The sequence below is a fragment of the Schistocerca gregaria genome, chromosome X, assembly GCF_023897955.1.
Source record: "Schistocerca gregaria isolate iqSchGreg1 chromosome X, iqSchGreg1.2, whole genome shotgun sequence".
In the NCBI taxonomy this organism is placed as follows: Eukaryota; Metazoa; Arthropoda; class Insecta; order Orthoptera; family Acrididae; genus Schistocerca; species Schistocerca gregaria.
In genome coordinates this window covers 217,182,291-217,201,429 of record NC_064931.1, presented here as the reverse complement: position 1 = coordinate 217,201,429, position 19,139 = coordinate 217,182,291, and the positions used below count along the sequence as shown (strand labels likewise).

Genomic DNA, 19,139 nt, shown 5'->3' with positions numbered 1-19,139 from the left:
TGTAAGTCCTGAGATCATATATCTTTATCTTACACTAACATTGAATAAGGCATTGTAGGAATATGAGACTTACTGTTCTTAAGTTAAGTTTAATACACGGCTGTTATTTGAGATTGATGTAGCAAGTGAAAAGACATGAGAATTAAATAATTTTAATATTTAAATTTAGTAATCAGGAAACTAATCTTTTGGGGTAGATTGTCATTTTGATGGAGGATAATTACAGAGCCCCTCTTGCATTGTCTGTTGTGTTTATGTTTCTGTATTTGCTTAGGAATTGGTGCTTTTCTGTCATGAATGTAATGCAGTTGTTAATGAGTGTGCAAGTGGTAAAATTATGCACTACTGCATATATGGATGAGTAGGTTTCTTTGTTCTTGTTATATAGTGGATTAACTTTGTCCATTGTTCAGTTATACAACTATGTGAATGCACTGAGGGTAATGTACTCTGAATTTTGAGGAAGTACATACTAAGCAGTGCAAACATTAAATGGGGCAGCTGAGTACATTTTGAAACAGATTTTAAATATGTTTTCAGTATTCCCAACATTTCTGTTACATTGCACTGGTTTTTGTGACTTTAGATGTTGGTTTATCAACATACTGTAGACAATCAGCACTGTATGTTATATTATCAATTACAAAATGTTTTCTGTGCTTCTTTATGTTTTCTTTGAGATCTTTTATGATGTTTGGTCTCTTGAGGGAGTCATGGTACTCAGTACCATTTTCTCTGGATTTAGTGTGGATTCATATACAATTAGTTGCTAAGAAATAAGGTTAAAAACACAGAAACATGACTGTGAGAAAGAAATTGTCATTCCATTTTATATAGCTTTTATTGATGTGCACTGCTGTAACAAAAATTATATGTGGTAATGTATAAAAGCAAACCAGATTGAAACAGGCATTGGAGTACCACTGCTAGCAAGTGATTTTTTTTTAAATTATCTCCTGCTGTTACATCCTCAGTTTATAAGCATCACTAAGGGTTAAATGAATGTAAATGTGGTGAGCAAGCTGCTCCAATTGCAACTATCAACTTTTGAGACTACAGCATTTGCTTCTCGATGAAGTAGCTCCCTTCTGGCCTTTCAATGACTGATTGCAACACATTTGCCAACAGTGCTGAACAGATGTGGACAATCACCAATCGAGCTTGTGGCCAAGGCCCACAATGCTAAACACTGGTGACTTGGCAAGAACTGGTATTCCCATTGCAGAAAGGCCATTGGCACACTGTCGTATGGTGTTGTATTCTATAATACATATAGCCAGGAGTGAATTCCTTGGGTCTGCAAGTTGATGGACTGTGTTGTAAAGCAATTTCGCTCTGCAATCAGGAATGAGTACCTTTAATTCTATTATGTTAGGACTGCAGAATAATAAACCATGTAAAGAAAATACTATTGATGGTGATTTCAATGGCAGCAAGTATTGTGTGTGTGTGTTTTTTTATTGATAAATGTTACTGCCTTAAGGAATGCAGCTGAGTAATTGTCATTCCTGCAAGTGCAATGTAGTGCTGAATCTTATGTACACTCTGTGTGTGCACTGTGCAAAGGCAAGGTGTAAGTTGCATGTGAAACCTGTGCATCAGATCTTGTGCACATCTCACATACATCATCAGCAAAAGTATAAGTGTAATTTCAAAAGCCAATTCTTCTCACCAGATTTTGTGAACCTTACCCCATGAATTTTAAATACAGAGCTTGGAAACCCTATTAATGCACAAGTTTTTTTTAAGAAATAGAAAACTGTGAGATTCATAAACCACTTATGCTTCAATCAAAATAACTGTTTGAGAGTTGTGGAAAATGGGCAGCACTAAAAGAAGGTGGTTTTGTTATCCCTTTGTAAGTCCTGAGATCATAACACCCTTCTCTTACAATAATGTTGAAGAAGGCATAGTAGGTAATGGGGACTTAACAGTTATTTACGTTATGTTTGATACACAGTTCTTGTTTGAGAGTGATGTGGCAAAAACAAATGATATGAGAATTAAATAGGTTTACTATTTAAATATGGTAATGAAAGTGCTACTATCTTGGGGTAGATTTTCGTTTCAATGGTGGGTAATTTCAGAACCATGGGCATGTAGTCTGTACATTTCTGTATTTGATTAGTAATCTGTGCTTTTCTGTTATGAAATTTATGCATATCTTAATAATTGTGTGAGTGAAGGGTGCGGTTTATGGGATAGTACATGTATTAAGAAACTTCTCATATGTTTTGTTAATGGCACATTGATTTGTATTTACAGGTAATAAAATCATTCCCTGTTAATCATCAGAGTTGAAGTACCGGGAGTACAATATGGTCTTTGTTACAAGTACCTTTTCTCATGGATGTCCATAGTTTGAGGTAGGTATGTTGTGTGTTATTAGTATTAGTAGTTCCTGTAACTTGTGCAATGTATTGCATTTTATGATGTGAGGGGTATTTCCACTCATCAGTGTTATATATGTATATTTCTGGTTAGGCACAATTATTGCCTTTGATACTCCTTTTTAGAAGTTGGCATTGTTGAAGCAATGTATATGTGAAAAGATAGTAATGTTCCATAGCTTTTAAAATTCCTATGAGTAGTCAAAAAGTAGTCTCATTTGTCAGTAAATGTGTTGTGCATATCCAAGAATAAGTGTCTCTTACCAACAGCTCACAGCATCATTTTGGTTGTTGGTAGTTACTGTGAAGTCCCCTATCCCCTTCTGTTGTTGCTGTTCATGTTGAGGTGCTACTGCTACAGCTCAGTTGGTGGAATGGAGAAGCATCACCCAGTGATTGTTGTCCTTGTCAGATAACGTGGAGCAGCAGCTGCAAATCTCTTGCGTTTGCAAGTCTGCACAGTCTTCTCAGCGATGCAAAGTGCTGATTTTAATTGTCTTTTATGGTTTTAAGATGATTTTTTAGGCCCGGTTAGTTAGTTATTGCAGTATTAGGTGAATCATTCATCACCAGCATCATTTCACACCACTGAAGTTCATTATCAGTAGTTGTTGTTACGTTGCTAGGGAGAATTGTTCACTACGGCAGGATGCAAATCCGAAGATTATCTGTAATGCTATCTTTCTTTTGTGCATGATATTATTATTTCTGCAAAACACTCCTTTCAATGTTCAATGAGGCTGTGTCAGCACTGTACCATGTGAGGTGCGAAACATTCTTCTTATCCAATTCCCTGGTAAAGCTGCCATGGCATCATACTGTGCCAAGCAGTGATTACGATCTGATTATTTGCTGTTGATTGCTGACCTTTGTTGTGAAGTGGTGTCGCCCCTGGTAGACTGTACCAAGGACTCAGCCTGATGGTCCGCATCACCTATGTCGTGGATATGTAACACTTAGTACTGACTTCTGTCTCATGTGTACTCATAGGACTCTACCCGTTTACTGGTTCCTACCAAAACTTTGTTTTTGTGTTTATCTAATAATATTATTTATTATTCTGAATAATCTTTGACATTTCATACGAGTCTAATTAGTCTGTTAACACACAGACCATTCAACACTATCGTCACTTTATTGCTACTGTCCTGTCATTCAAATGCTTCTCACTCCATTTTTCCCTCATCAGTTTCTTTGTCTCTCTTCTTTACGATTTTTCACATGCTCTCCCTCAAAATAAGTGACCTTTCTTTTACATCAATCTTCTACCCAAACTGATTCTGATTACATTTTTCAGTGTGCTTGCGTGTACCTGAGTGTGATGCCTCTTTTATAACATAACGTGTGGAGGCTTATTAACAAAAATGTTTTAAACAAACATTTTTAATTAATCTATAATAAATACATAATTAATTAACAAAACTCCAACAATTCTTGATGGCTCTTGCAACAATTTAATGAAACTCATGGTAATTAGTTGATCATTTGTGAAATCTATCGTCTTCTTGGATGACTCAATTTAACTGATCTATCAAAGTAATTATTATTACTAACCACGTATTTACTAAATCTAGATAGAAAGTTGATACACTGTTAGTCTTCTCTAGCTTCACAATGGATCCAGTCAAATAAAATATGAATTCTGGCTTAACTAAAATATTTTTTTAAATTCTGTGTGAGGACAGACTCCATTTATTATCTTCTGTTCTTTGTCCTCTAGAAGGTAACTTCCAGTGTGTGGTATTTAGACAACTCAGTATGGTCCCTTATATAGACTACACCATTTTCGGTTTAGTTTCTTTTTCTCTGATGATTGCGGATGGTTTTTTAACAATACAGAGTCACCAACTTTATAACCAATTACAACACCAAATTTGTTTTTCTTTTGTATATTAGCCTTATGTTGTAACCATAAATAAGCTTTACATATAACACCATTGTGATCTCTTTCCTTATTACATATATATGGTAAATTACCAAGCCATTCGTCACCATATTGTTTATTGAATAGAATTTCTTTAGGCGCATAACCTGTCGACGTATGTGTTAATTCATTGTACACTAATTCAAAACTTTCAATTAACTCCAGCTTCTGAGGTCCAGGGAGGTTAGGAACTTGACCTAATGAAATTTCTGGCCGAGTTCTTCTAGATTTCTGGACGAGTCCTTACCAGCTTAATAATTTTGTTGATATCTCGAGCATCTAAGACAATTCATATATCACCATTAGGCTTAGTTACTGCTAATAGTGGGCTAGAATACCTGGATGTTGAGGTCTTGATAATTCCCCAGTCGAACATCTTTTTTATATCCTTGGTTAGTGCTTCCATTTTTGACCACAGACCTGAATACGTTGTTTTACAAAATGTGGTGTGCGTATAAGTTTCAATATTATGTTCAAAGTTTTTAATCACACCTGGTTTTTTTTAATACTGCTAAATATAATTTTAAAACATCTCTTAATTCTATTTGTTGTTGTGTAGATAAATATTCTGATTCCTGGACTTTCTCGTCAGTGCTCGACATATCAGCCTCAGCATCAGTTGTCTTAACACGGTCAATATTCAGACAATGTAAAGCGATGCGAACTGTTGATTTCAGTTGTCTGTTATGGTTTTAAGGTGATTTGTTATGCCCGGTTAGTTAGTTATTGCAGTATTGAGTATTCATCACCGGCATCGTTTCACACCACTGAAGCGAGGAAAAATTAATTTATGGTTCAGTATAAGTAGTTGTTGGTAGGTTGCTAGGCAGAATTGTGCACTACAGCTTAATGCCAATCCAGAAATTGTTTATAATGCTATCTTGCTTATGTGTGTCGTTGTATTTTGACAAAACACTCCTTTCAATGCTCAATGTTCATCAAGTCAGTCTTTCAATTAAAATCTTCACAGTTAATTAATTTTGATCATCAACTATCACACAGTTCAATTAATGATGGAGCCAGTATGTGAGATTTCCATTACTGCCAAACAATTTTTATTGTCCCTTCTTAGCAGTTAGTTTATTATCATCACACCACACACACACCGATAGATTAGATCAATTATGACTCTTTTCAGTTCAGTGACTGTGGAAATTATGACAACTTTTGCAATCGGCTTATTTGTATTATCTTCGTGTGGTCGTATTAATGTTTCCTACTCAAGGCCAATCAGGTATTTCAGTCTTCGATACTGTGTCCACTCTTCATTCTAACTGTTCACTTTGATGAAGGTTGAGTCCAGCAATAATATCACCAATAATAAAGAGTTTATTAAATCATCATACACTATCAGAATGTCACTTAAATTCAAGCTCTAAAGTCAGAATAACTGAGAACAAAGTCAGCGCATCTCTATCATGCAATAGTATGTTTTTTGAATAGAAACAATCTCATAGTGCTATAACAAATGGTGCTCTCTCACGACCTGATCCAAGCAAGGTAGTGAGCTTCTAACATTTCAATGATCGAACATTGTAGATGCATTGGACTTCCTTATTGCCACATTTACAACTCTCTTTCAAAATTGATGTTATCTCTGACCGACACATTACTTTGGACTTAACTTTCATCATTCTCATTTGCAGTTATTGCTGAGATGTTAGATAGCTAATTAAAAATAACCTTTCTTTCTTTATACCTTTATATCTTGACATTCTCAATAATTATTGAAATTGGTGTTCATAAAACTATAAAGTGTTATATTATTGTCAAAGTTGTTGTACCTGTCAGGATAACACTGTTCCGTACTTTAAATTATCATGACATTCTTATATGGGTTTTCGGGTTTCTTGGGGTCTAACATTACCCATAAGAAACTCACAGTTTTAAATTGGAAGTAGGTTATAACTTTTGATATATTAGAATAACATTTTATTTTGAAAGCCTGAGGTGTGACGTACTTTCAAGCTACTGGAAATAAATTTCTTGTTCGTATCATATATGTTACCAAAATGTGTGTATTGTATTGTGGAAAGCTTTCATGTTCTTATAGCTATAGACTTTACACTTTGTGGGTTACTATATTTTATTGTCAAACATATAGCATATTTTATAGTTATGAACTACTGCATACTACTCACGGGGACGTCATTATCAAGAGAAAGAAAACTGAAAACTGACATTCAACGGATCAGAGTGTGGAATGTGAGATCCCTTAATCAGGCAGGTAGGTTAGAAAATTTAAAAAGGGAAATGGATAGGTTAAAGTTAGTTTAGTGGGAGTTAGTGAAGTTCGGTGGCAGGAGCAACAAGACTTTTGGTCATATGAATACAATGTTATAAATACAAAATCAAATAGGGTTAATGCAGGAGTAGGTTTAATAATGAATAAAAAAATAGGAGTGTGGGTAAGCTACTACAAACAGCATAGTGAACACATTATTGTGGCCAAGATAGACACGAAGCCCATGTCTACTACAGTAGTACAAGTTTATATGCCAACTAGCTCTGCAGATGATGAAGAAATTGATGAAATGGATGAGGAGATAAAGGAAATTATTCAAGTAGTGAAGGGAAACGAAAATGTAATAGTCATGGGTGACTGGAATTCGAGAGCAGGAAAAGGGAGAGAAGGAAACATAGTATGTGAATATGGATTGGGGCTATGAAACGAAAGAGGAAGCCGTCTGGTAGAATTTTGCACAGAGCATAACTTAATCATAGCTAACACTTGGTTCAAGAATCATGAACGAAGGTTGTATACATGGAAGAACGCTGGAGATACTAAAAGGTTTCATATAGATTATATAATGGTAAGACAGAGATTTAGGTACCATATTTTAAAATTTTAAGACATTTCCATGGGCAGATGTGGACTCTGACCACAATCTATTGGTTATGGACTGTAAACTAAAACTGGAGAATCTGCAAAAAGGTGGGAATGTAAGAGAATGGGACATGGATAAACTGAAAGAACCAGCGGTTGTACAGAGTTTCAGGGAGAGCATCAGGGAACAATTGACAGGAATGGGGGAAAGAAATACAGTAGAAGAAGAACGGGTAGCTTTGCAGAATGAAATAATGAAGGCAGCAGAGAGTCAAGTAGGTAAAAAGATGAGGGCTAATAGAAATTCTTGGGTAACAGAAGGGATACTGAATTTAATTTATGAAAGGAGAAAATTCAACAATGCAGTAAGTGAAGCAGGCAAAAAGGAATACAATCGTCTCAAAAATGAGATCGACAGAAAGTGCAAAATGGCTAAGCAAGGATGGCTAGAGGACAAATGTAGGGATGTAGAGGCTTATTTCATGAGGGGTAAGATATATACTGCCTACAGGAAAGTTAAAGAGACCTTTGGAGAAAAGAGAACCACTTGCATGAATATCAAGAGCTCAGATGGAAACCCAGTTCTAAGCAAAGAAGGGAAAGCAGAAGGGTGGAATGAGTATATGGAGGGTCTATACAGGGGTGATGTTCTTGAGGACAATATTATGGAAATGGAAGAGGATGTAGATGAAGATGAAATGGGAGATACTATACTGCGTGAGGAGTTTGACAGAGCATGAAAGACCTAAATCGAAACAAGGCCCCGGCAGTAGACAACATTCAATTAGAACTACTGACTGCATTGGGAGAGCAAGGCCTAACAAAACTCAACCATTTGGTGAGCAAGATGTATGAGACAGGCTAAATTCCCTCAGACTTCAAGAAGAATATAGTAATTCCAATCCCAAAGAAAGCAGTTGTTGACAGATGTGAAAATTACCGAACTATCAGTTTAATAAGTCACAGCTGCAAAATACTAACGAAAATTCTTTACAGATGAATGGAAAAGCTGGTAGAAGCTGACCTCAGGGAAGATCAGTTTGTATTCCGTAGAAGTGTTGGATCACGTGAGGCAATACTGACCCTACGACTTTCTTAGAAGAAAGATTAAGGAAAGGCAAACCTACGTTTCTAGCATTTGTAGACTTAGAGAAAGCTTTTGACAATGTTGCCTGGAATACGCTCTTTCAAATTCTGAAGATGGCAGGGGTAAAATACAGGGAGAGAAAGGCTATTTGCAATTTGTACAGAAAGCAGTTGGCAGTTATAAGAGTTGAGGGACATGAAAGGGAAGCAGTGGTTGGGAAGGGAGTGAGACAGGGTTGTAGCTTCTCTCCAATGCAATTCAATCTGTATATTGACCAAGCAGTAAAGGAAACAAAAGAAAAATTTGGAGTAGGTATTAAGATCCATGGAGAAGAAATAAAAATGTTGAGGTTCGCCGATGACATTGTAATTCTGTCAGAGACAGCAAAGACTTGGAAGAACAGTTGAACGGAATGGATAGTGTCTTGAAAGGAGGATATAAGATGAACATCAACAAAAGCAAAACGAGGATAATGAAATGTAGTCGAATAAAGTTGGGTGATGCTGAGGGAATTAGATTAGGAAATGAGACACTTAAAGTGGTAAAGGAGTTTTGCTATTTGGGGAGCAAGATAACTGATGATGTTTGAAGTAGGGAGGATATAAAATGTAGAGTGGCAATGGTAAGGAAAGCTTTTGCCATGTGATGCTACAGAAGAATGCTAAAGATTAGATAGGTAGATCATGCAAGTAATGAGGAGGTATTGAATAGAATTGAGGGGAAGACGAGTTCATATCACAACTTGACTAGAAGAAGGGATCGGTAGGTAGAACATGTTCTGAGGCATCAAGGGATCACCAATTTGGTACTGGAGGGCAGCGTGGAGGGTAAAAATCGTAGAGGGAGACCAAGAGATGAGTACACTAAGCAGATTCAGAAGGATGTAGGCTGCAGTAGGTACTGGGCGATCCAGAGGGTTCCACAGGATAGACTAGCATGGAATGGAGACGTGCATGAAATCAGTCTCAGGACAGTGAATACCACAACAACAACAACAACAACAACAACAGCATATATTGACTAGGAGGTTTCTTTGTTCTTGTTATATATAGGATTAATGTTGTCAGTTATATAACTTTGTGAATGCAGTGAGGTAATGTACTACGAATTTTATGGAAGTACATGAAACACAGTGCATAAATTAAATGGGGCAACTGAATACGTTTTGAAGCAGATTACAAATATGTTTTTAGTATTCCCAACAGTTTTGCCATATTGCACTGGTTGTTGTGACTTAAGTTGTTAGTTTATGAACGTACTGTAGACAATCAACTATATATGATGATTGCTCAGTTGGAGAATTCGAGATACTCAGTACCAATTTGTCTTGTTTTAGTGTATACAATTAGTTGCTAAGCAATAAGGTAAAAAGCACAGAAATATGACTGTGTCAAAGACATTGACATTCCAGTTTCTATTCGTTTATTGATGTGCACTGTTGTAGCAAAAATTATATTATAATTAGAATGAAGCAGGCATTGGAGGACCACTGGTAGCCACTGTATGTTGTATCATCCTCAGTTTATAAGCATCACTAAATGTTAAACGAAAGTGTAAGTGGTGAGCAAACTGCTCCCATTTGAGCTATCTCATTATGAGACTAGAGCCTGTAGTTCTCAATAAAGTAGCTCCCTTCTTGCACCTCAGTGGCTGATGGCAACCCATTGGCCAACAGTGCTGAACAGATGTGGGCAATCACCCATCCAGCTAGTGGCCAAGGCTCACATTGCTAACCATTGGTGACCTGGCAAGAATTGGTGTTCCCAATGTGGGAAGGCCATTGGCACACTGTGGTATGGTTTTGAATTCTTACTGTATCTAGCCAGAAGTGAATTCCTTGGGTTTACAAGTTAGAGAACTTTTGTGTAATCCAGTTTGGCTCTGCAATCAATAATGAGTAATTTCTATTTTATTATGTTAGTGCTCGAGAATAGAACACCACTTAAAGAAAATAAAGTTGATAGTGATTTCAATGGCAGCAAGTATTTTTGTTTGTTTTGTATATTGATAAATGTTATGCAACTGAATAATTGGCATTCCCACAAGTACAAAGTCAGTTCTGAATGTCATGTACACTGTCTCCTTGTACTGTGGAAAAGCAAAGCATTAGTTACGTGTGAAACCAGTGCATCAGATCTTGTGCTCATCTCATGTACTGTAACAGCAATATTATATGTGTAATGCCATAGGCCAATTGTTGACAGCAGTTGTTAAGCATTTTACCCCATGAATTTTAAATACAAATCTAGAAAAAACAGTAACGATGCACAACTTTTTCAAGGAATCAAAAACTTTGAGATTGATAAATCACTTCTGATCAGTTCAAAATGTATTGCTTGCTTCAATCAGAATTATTGTTTTAGAGTTGTGGAAAATGTGCACCGCTTAAATAAAGTGACTTTGTTATCCCTTTGTAGGTCCTGAGATCATAACATCCTTCTCTTATACTAATGTTGAATAATGCATGGTAGGTATAAGTGACTTACTGTGTGTAAGTTAAGTTGAATACATTGTTGTTATTTGAGATTCTCCTTGCTATATCAATCTTAATTAACAACCTTGTAATAAACTTATCATAATAACAGTCAGTCCCATATTCCTGCCATGCCTTATTCAACATTAGTGTAAGAGAAGGATATAATGATCTCAGGAGTTACAAAGGTATGAGAAAGTCACTTCCTTTTAGTGCTGCTCATTTTCCATGACTTGGAAACAATAATTTAGACTGATACAAGTGGCCAAAAGGCTACAGGCTCTTCAGTCCAGAAACGTGTGACCGCCTTGGTCGCAGGTTCGAATCCTGCCTTGGGCATGGATGTGTGTAATGTCCTTAGGTTAGTTAGGTTTAGATAGTTCTTCATTCTGGGGGACTGATGACCTCAGATGTTAAGTCACATAGTGCTCAGAGGCATATGAACAATTTCTTTGTTTGAAGCAGACAATACAATATAAAATGATCATAAGTAATTTGTGAATCTGACAGTTTTGTATTCCATGAAAAAGTTGTGCAATCTTAGGCCTTACAAGATCTGTTTGTAAAATTCATTGGATAACATACTTCAATACTACAATACACACCTTTTGGTAACATTTATGATAACAACAAGAAATCTATTTCCAGTAGCTCAAAAGTACCTCACACCACACACTTTCACAATAAAATGTTATTCTAACATATCAACAATTTAGAACTGTGAGTTCCTTATGGCAACCAACAACATCAAAACTGAAGCTGTGAGTGCAAAGTAACAGAGATTTAGCAACAGTTTCAAGGTATCTGTATTAATTGAAAGTGTATCATGTGATAGTCAGAAAGGTTAACTGCAGGCAATACTTAACAGATACATACCCAAAAACTAAGAAGGCCGATACCCTGTGTAGACACTATAAAAATATATTTCAAATTTCTGCTGAAGTTAATGTGAATTTCATCGCTCTATGGAAGTAACAGCTACACATCAACTCATAAAGTAACCTTGTTCTCAGTAACTTTAAGCACTGAACACAAATAATGGTTTAAAACTAGTTCATTACCAGGGATATGCAACTCAGGATGCATCTATATTGTAACATGGCTCTTACTTTGTACAGCTTCAGGTTTGATGTTGTTGGTTGCCATAAGCAACTCAAAGTTCTAAATTGGAAGGAGGTTGTAATTGTTGATATGTTAGAATAACATTTTAGTGTGAAAGTGTGTGGTGTGAGGTACTTTTGAGGTACTGGCAATAGATTTCTTGTTAGTATCATATATGTTATCAAAAGATGTGTAATGTATTGTGAAAAGCCTTGGTGTTCTTATAGCTATTGATTAACACCTTGTGTGTTACTGAACTTTATTGCCAGACATCTAGCTTTTTGTATAATTATGCACTACTGCATCTATATGGACTAGGAGGTTTCTTTGTTCTTGTTATATAGTGTATTAATTTTGTCAATTGGTCAGATATACAACTTTGTGAATGCACTGAAGGTAATGTACTCCGAATTTTAAGGAAGTGCATGAAACACAGTGCAGACATTAAATGGGACAACTGAGTACATTTTGAAGCATATTTCAAATATGTTATCAGTATTCCCAACAGTTCTGCCATATTGCTTTGGATTCTGTGACTTTAGTTGTTGGTTTATGAACATGCTGTAAACATCCTATGTTGTATGTTACTTTATGAATTATAAAACATCTCCTGTGCTTCTTTATGTTGAGATTTTAAATGACGATTGCTTAGTTGGAGAAGTCATGATTTTCACTACTAATTTTTCTTCTTTTATTGTTGAGCCATATACAATTAGTTGCTAAGCAATAAGGTAAAAACATAGAAATCTGACTGTGAGAAAGAAATTGTCATTCAAATTTCTATAGGTTTTAATGATGCGAACTGTTGTAATAAGTAGTATGCAATAATGTATAAAAACCAAACTCCATTGAAACAGTCCTTGGATGAGCACTGGTAGCAACTGACTGCTGTTTCATCCTCAGATTAGAAGCATCACTAAAGGTGAAATTTTAAGAGTAACTGGTGAGCAAACTGCGGCCCCACTAGCTATCAAGTTATGAGAGCATGTAGTTCTCAAATGTTTGGTGCACCCCATTTGCCAACAGTGTTGAACAGATGTGTACAATCACCCATCCAGGTAGTGGCCAAGGCCCACAATGCTAACCATTGGTGACCTGGCAAGAACTGTTGTTCCCAATGTAGGAAGGCCATTGGCACACTGTGGAATTTAGTTGAATTTTTGATGTATCTAGCCAGGAGTGAATTCCTTGGGTTTGCAAATTAGTGGACTGTTCTGTAATCGTGTTTGCTCTCCAATCAAGAATGAGTACCTTTTATTTTATTATGTTAGTACTGGAGAATATTACACCACGTAAAGAAAATACTGTTGATGGTGATTTTAATGGTGTCAATTAATTTTGTTTGTTTTTATAGTGATAAAAGAAATGTTTGTGCCGTAACTACTGCAACTGAATAATTGGCATTCCCACAAGTACAAAGTAACTACTGAAAGTCATGTACACTGTCTGCTTGTGCCTTGGAAAAGCAAAGCATGCCTTACATGTGAAACTAGTGCATCAGATCTTCAGCTCATGTCATGTACTTCAACATCAAAATTGTATGTGTAATGCCAAAGGCCAATTGTTGGCAGCAGATTCGAAGCATGTTATGCAACAAAATTTAAAAACAGATCTTGAAAACCCTAAGAGTGCCCATCTCTTTCATGGAATAGAAAACTGTGAGATTCACAAATGACTTCTGATCGTTTTATATTGTCTTGTCTGCTTCAGTCGAACTTATTGTTTGAGAGTTGTGGAAAATGAGCAGCACAAAAATAAAGTGTTTTTGTTATCCCTTTGTATGTCCTGAGATCATAACTTCCTTCTCTTACAATAGTGTTGAATAAGGCATGGTAGGTACATGAGACTTATTGTTATTAAAGTTAAATTTGATATACAATTGTTGTTTGAGATTGATGTTGCACAAAGAAATGATATGAAAATTAAATAAGTTTACTATTTAAATATAGTAATGCTACTATTTTGGGGTAGTTTCTCATTTTGATGGAGGGTTAATTTCAGAACCAGTTGCAAGTAGTCTGTACTGTGTACATTTCTGTATTTGATTAGTAATCATTGCTTTTCTCTTATGAAGGTTACGCACATGTTAACTAGTGTGTGCGAAGGGTGCTGTTTAGGGGATAGTACATGTACTAAGAAAATTCTGATATGTTTGGCTAATGCCAAATTGATTTGTATTTACAGGTAATGACATCATTCCCAGTTGATTGTCAGAGTTGGAGTACTAGGTGTAAACCATTTCCTTTGTCACAAATACCTTTGCCCATGGACGAGATTTGTTTGAAGTAGGTATGTTGTGTGACATTAGTATTAGTAGTTCCTGTAACTTGTGCAACACATTACATCTAATGACATGACAGGTATTTGCACTCACCAGTGATATATCTGTATATTTTTGGTTAGGCAAAATTGTTGCCTTTCATACTGGTCTTTAGAAGTTGGCATTGTTGGAGCAATGTAGACGTTAAAAGATAGTAATTTAGCTTTTAAAATTCCTATGTGTAGTCATGAGTGGTCACGTTTGTCAGTAAATGCATTGTGCATATTCAAGATTAAATAATTTGGTTTGTAATCCTATACTGAACTGTGAATATCTATATTACAACATTTCTCAACAAGAATTTTCACATGGTATGTTGTGAATGTATCATGGGTTGCACAGTGTTGCTAATGGAGTAGATTTATACTGTCATTTTATTTTCTGAACCTACTGTTACAAAATTCAGGAGTATTTTGGGTGTTCATAAGTGTAAATTACATCCACAGCGAATGTAATTTACTTTCACTTCGCCTGATAGTGTTAAAAGAAGTTGCTACCAGAAAGGAAGTTTTTATGGCCTATAAAGAAAGGAAAAATGTATTTAGAAATATTTATTGGAATGTTTACATTGGTTGAATGGCTACTTCACAACATAATCACTGGCATTATTGAGGCATTTTTGAAACTATGCACCTTCAGGTGCATGCACATCTCATAGGAGCCAGCTGCCAAAATCCAACACCATAACATCCTTGCAGTTGGCACCTCAGCTTCAGTGTGGAAATGTATTGCAACAAAAAAGAATTCATGAGAAGGAATAGATGACAGCCACTTGGGCCAAGTTCACAGCTGTAGTGCTGGTGGTTAAAGTTCTCCCATCAAAACTGAGTCAGTAAATTTCATATGGCATTGGCTGTACGGTGTCTTGAGTATCCTGTGAATGATATAAGAATTTTCATAGCCTTTAATCGTGGCTTTTCACTGTTAAGTAGTAGACTCATTAACTGCTTCATTCCTATCACTACAACATGAAGTATGATGTGTTCAATATAGATGCAGCCTGTGTTGCATATTGCTGGTAATGAACTATTTTTAAATCATTATTTGTGTTCAGTGGCTAAAGTTACTGAGGACAATTCTAGTTTATGAGTCCATGTGCGAAAGTGTGTTGTGTGAGGTACTTTTGAGCTACTGGGAATAGATATCTTCTTGGTATCATATATGTTACCAAAAGGTGTGTATTGTATTGTGAAAAGCTTTGGTGTTCTTATAGCTATTGACTTAATACTTTGTGTCTTACTCAACTTTATTGTGAGACATCTAGCTTATGGTATAATTATGCACTACTGCATATACCGACTAGGAGATTTCTTTGTTCTTGTTATATAGTGGATTAATTTTGTCAGTTGGTCAGATATACGACTTTGTGAATGCACTGAGGATTATGTACTTTGAATTTTAAGGAAGTACATTAAAAACAGTGCAGACATTAAATGGGGTAACTGTGTACATTTTGAAGCATATTTCAAATATGTTTACAATTTTCCCATGAGTTCCGCCATATTGCATTGGTTTCTGTGCCTTTAGTTGTTGGTTTATGAACATACTGTACTATGTTGTATGTTATGTTATCAGTTATAAAAGTTTTCTGTTTTTGCAATTATCAGTGTTATATCTGTATATTTCTTATCAGTCACAATTGTTGCCTTTGATACTGCTCTTGAGAAGATGGCAATGTATGTGTGAAAACATAGGAAATGCCCATAGCTTTTGAAATTATTACATGTAGTCAAATAGTGGTCTCATTCATCAGTATATAAGCCCAAGCACCTCCCTGAGTGAGCTGCTAAATGGCGCTCCCCCCCCCCCCCCCCCCCACACACACACACATTATTATATGAAGAACTTTTGTGGTTTGTGGAATTTTATTTGGCTAGTCTCAAAGCTGTTAATATGTGCTTGTATGTAAACCGTCATGTTTACAGTTACATTCAGCATGACAGTATAGATGTAAACATAACTCCAAGCACTGAGAATAGCCACACTGTCGCAAAAATCTATGTAGATCTGACAAATAGAAACAAAAATTGCCACTGGCTGGGGACATTCTCTACAGATTTGTACAAAACAGTTGCTGGGCACTAGCTCTAAAGTGGAATCAAACCTGATTGAATAAATCAAGCTAATTTTTATAAGCCATGTGAATTGACGCAGTTGTCCGAGTGTGTGTGATACCTTATGGGGCTTAACTGCTAAGGTCATCACTCCCTAAGCTTACACACTACTTATCCTAAATTATCCTGTGGACAAATACACACACCCATGCCCGAGGGAAGACTCGAACCTCCGCCGGGGCCAGCCACACAGTCCATAACTGCAGCCCCTTAGACCGCTCGGCTAATCTTGTGTGGCTTGAACTTACAGTTAATGTAAATAAACATTTGTCAATGGTTGTGAACATATAATGTATTCAACTGAAAACAAAATATATTTACAATTGAACGATAATTTGGTTCGAACAATAATATTTGCGATAACTATTTAATGTTGAACAAAACAATAAACAACACAGTAAGTAGCCAAGACACTGATCATAATATAAAAATTTTAAAAAAATACTAGACAAATCGAATCTTCCTAGCTTTTGCTTGTGCAAACTCTTTCACATGATCTGTGTAATGTATGTCCTCCACAAGCTCATTCTTAATCGATACTGTTGCAAGATCAGTGAAATGAATTTTGTTCATTGTTGATAATAGGTATGTCTTTATCAGTTTCAGTTTTGAGAAACTCCTCTTTCCACTCGCAACTGTCACTGAGAGTGTTAATAGAATTCTCAGATCAATGTTAACATTTGGGCAAAAATTATGTCTTCCCATAAACTTCAGAATCTCTTTTGGACCTTTTCCACGTTTCAACAATGTTGAAACCCTTTTAGTTCACATTTCAACTCCAGTGCATCAATGTCACTTGACTCATGATCTTGCAAAATCTCTGCGAGGTTTCTACACTTTGTGTCCAGTCTGTCAGGAGGCGTATTCTTCCGCTCATCAATGTTGTAGAGAAAATCAAAATAATCACAATGAGCTTTCAGTTGACTGAATCTCTCCTCCAAAGATGTGATTACTATATCTAAAAGATAATAGTAGAATTCAATCTTGTTTCGTTTTGTTGGGTCATCTATTGTCTCATCCCTTCCTTCATAGATAAAGTGTATTGACTTCTTACTTCATCACCGGGAAACACTTATCCATGGTAATGTCAGATGTTCTAGCTGTAATTCTTTAGCCAATTCCTTGGAATCCACCAAGAAAGACACAAACTTTTCTTCTGTTCTGCAGGTCTCATTTTATGCTTTCATATTTCAAGCATTTCCACGGTCTCAGATACATTTATGTCAATGTTCTGGAGGGTCTTACTGACTGCACTGATGTGAAAAAGAATGTCATGTCAGATTACCAGAGAAGTGAGAAAGGTGTAATTTTTAATTTGATTCACAAGTGACGTTGTTTTGTGAGCAGTCATGCCATTGAATTTTTCTGATATCTGAACCAGTGCATCATAATCGCCTCCCATTTGAAACCTCAGTAGGTTAAGGTCATCGATGCTACTTTCCCACCTAGTATCGCTCAGTGGCTTCAGCGACAGGTTAGGCAGATACTTCTTCAAGACATCCCAAAGTTGAACGGAGGACGAGAAGAGGACATACAAGCTTTTCATTGTCGAAAACATGGAAACAGCATATTTAGAAGACTAGGATTCAATGAGTGACTCCTATGTGGTACATAAAATGATCTCTTATTGATATCTGAAATTAATTTCTGGAGATTAAACTTCTTTCCTTTCATGTTTTCTCCATTGTCATGTCCTTGCCCTTTCATATTACACAATAGGATTTTTTTATCTTCCAAGAACTTGAGTACGACCTGCATCAAAGTGGAGTATAAAGAATAAGGCACTGGAAGAAATTCCAGAAAATGCTCCCAAGTTCGGACATCATATACCCCGTCGAGTCTTGTCTCCTGGACGAAACGTACCACAACTGTCATCTGGTCAACTTTTGAAATATCTTGTGTGCAGTCCAGAATTATACTGTAATACTTTGCAGATTTCATCATTAATAGAATGTTGTTGGTTATAGATGATCCAATAAGATGTATTATTTCATTCTTTGTTTCTTTTCCAAGATAATTATGACCCTTGTTCTCACCTTGCTTTGTTCTGTGCAGGTGCTCCATCATCACTGTGTCGAACTTTCTGAATAATTAAACAAGTTTCAAGAACTTTCTGTTGTCAGGCTGAAAGAGTGTATCTGGACTTCCTCTCAAAGGCAGACAGTGCTGACACAGGAAATGAATTACTGCTATTAAGTGCTCGAGAACATTTTTCCAATGTTCGCTTTCAGTATTCAGAAGTCTTTGATGATGGGCATCAACAGTTCGTGACTTTTTCAGTCCCTCTAAAAACACGATCCACTTTTTATGTGACTTCAAATGCTCGGTAGACTTCCTCTGACTTTCGAGACATGATGTAAGGTGCCACCAGTAGCTTATACTGTTCTTTGCAATTTTTACTGTAGATGACGAAAAAACTTGCAACAAAAAAGCTTGCTTCTTCTAAATTCTTCAAAAAATAGCTGTAGTGCACAGGGCTGAAACTCCAGTCGTGCGCGTTTTTAGGATGTTCTTCAGTTTCCCTAATGCTCTTGAGGTACCTCGCATGAACAAAGTCGTTCGAATGCAGTCGGTAATAATTTCCAGCCTTTTTTTGGGATATGAGTTAATTGTGTCTTTCATTTCAGGCTCGCCTTAAATCCCTTTTCCGGTGGTGAGTACCTTGGCTGACGTTTATCTGGTATTTTCTGAATCAGGTTGCTAATTTCACTTCTGCCTGATGTTTCAATTTTGAACCTTTCATCACAAAGCAGGTCTTGAGGCCAGACAAGGTATGTTGAACATGTTGTGGATGGCCCACCGTCAGCATTGCTACTGTATGCAGTGGTTGCAGTACTGTGCTCGTCAACTTTCTGGTCATGTCCTGAAGATAAAGATGTAGCTGCAGTACCTCCACTACTATC

The 19,139-nt window shown here is 36.3% G+C and overlaps 2 protein-coding genes across 2 annotated transcripts; both read right to left on the bottom strand.

Annotated features, from left to right (window-relative positions):
• Window positions 1-16,532: 16,532 nt before the first annotated feature.
• On the bottom strand, window positions 16,533-17,410 carry LOC126297983 (uncharacterized). The gene is made up of 4 exons (XM_049989297.1): window positions 17,386-17,410; window positions 16,982-17,260; window positions 16,682-16,877; window positions 16,533-16,536 (listed from the first exon to the last, which is right to left on the bottom strand). The coding sequence occupies exons 1-4, from the start codon at window positions 17,408-17,410 to the stop codon at window positions 16,533-16,535; spliced, it is 504 nt and encodes a 167-aa protein (XP_049845254.1).
• Window positions 17,411-17,778: 368 nt separating this feature from the next.
• Window positions 17,779-18,300, bottom strand: LOC126297982 (uncharacterized). Its single transcript, XM_049989296.1, has one exon. It carries the CDS (start codon window positions 18,298-18,300, stop codon window positions 17,779-17,781), a length of 522 nt encoding a protein of 173 aa, XP_049845253.1.
• Window positions 18,301-19,139: the final 839 nt, after the last annotated feature.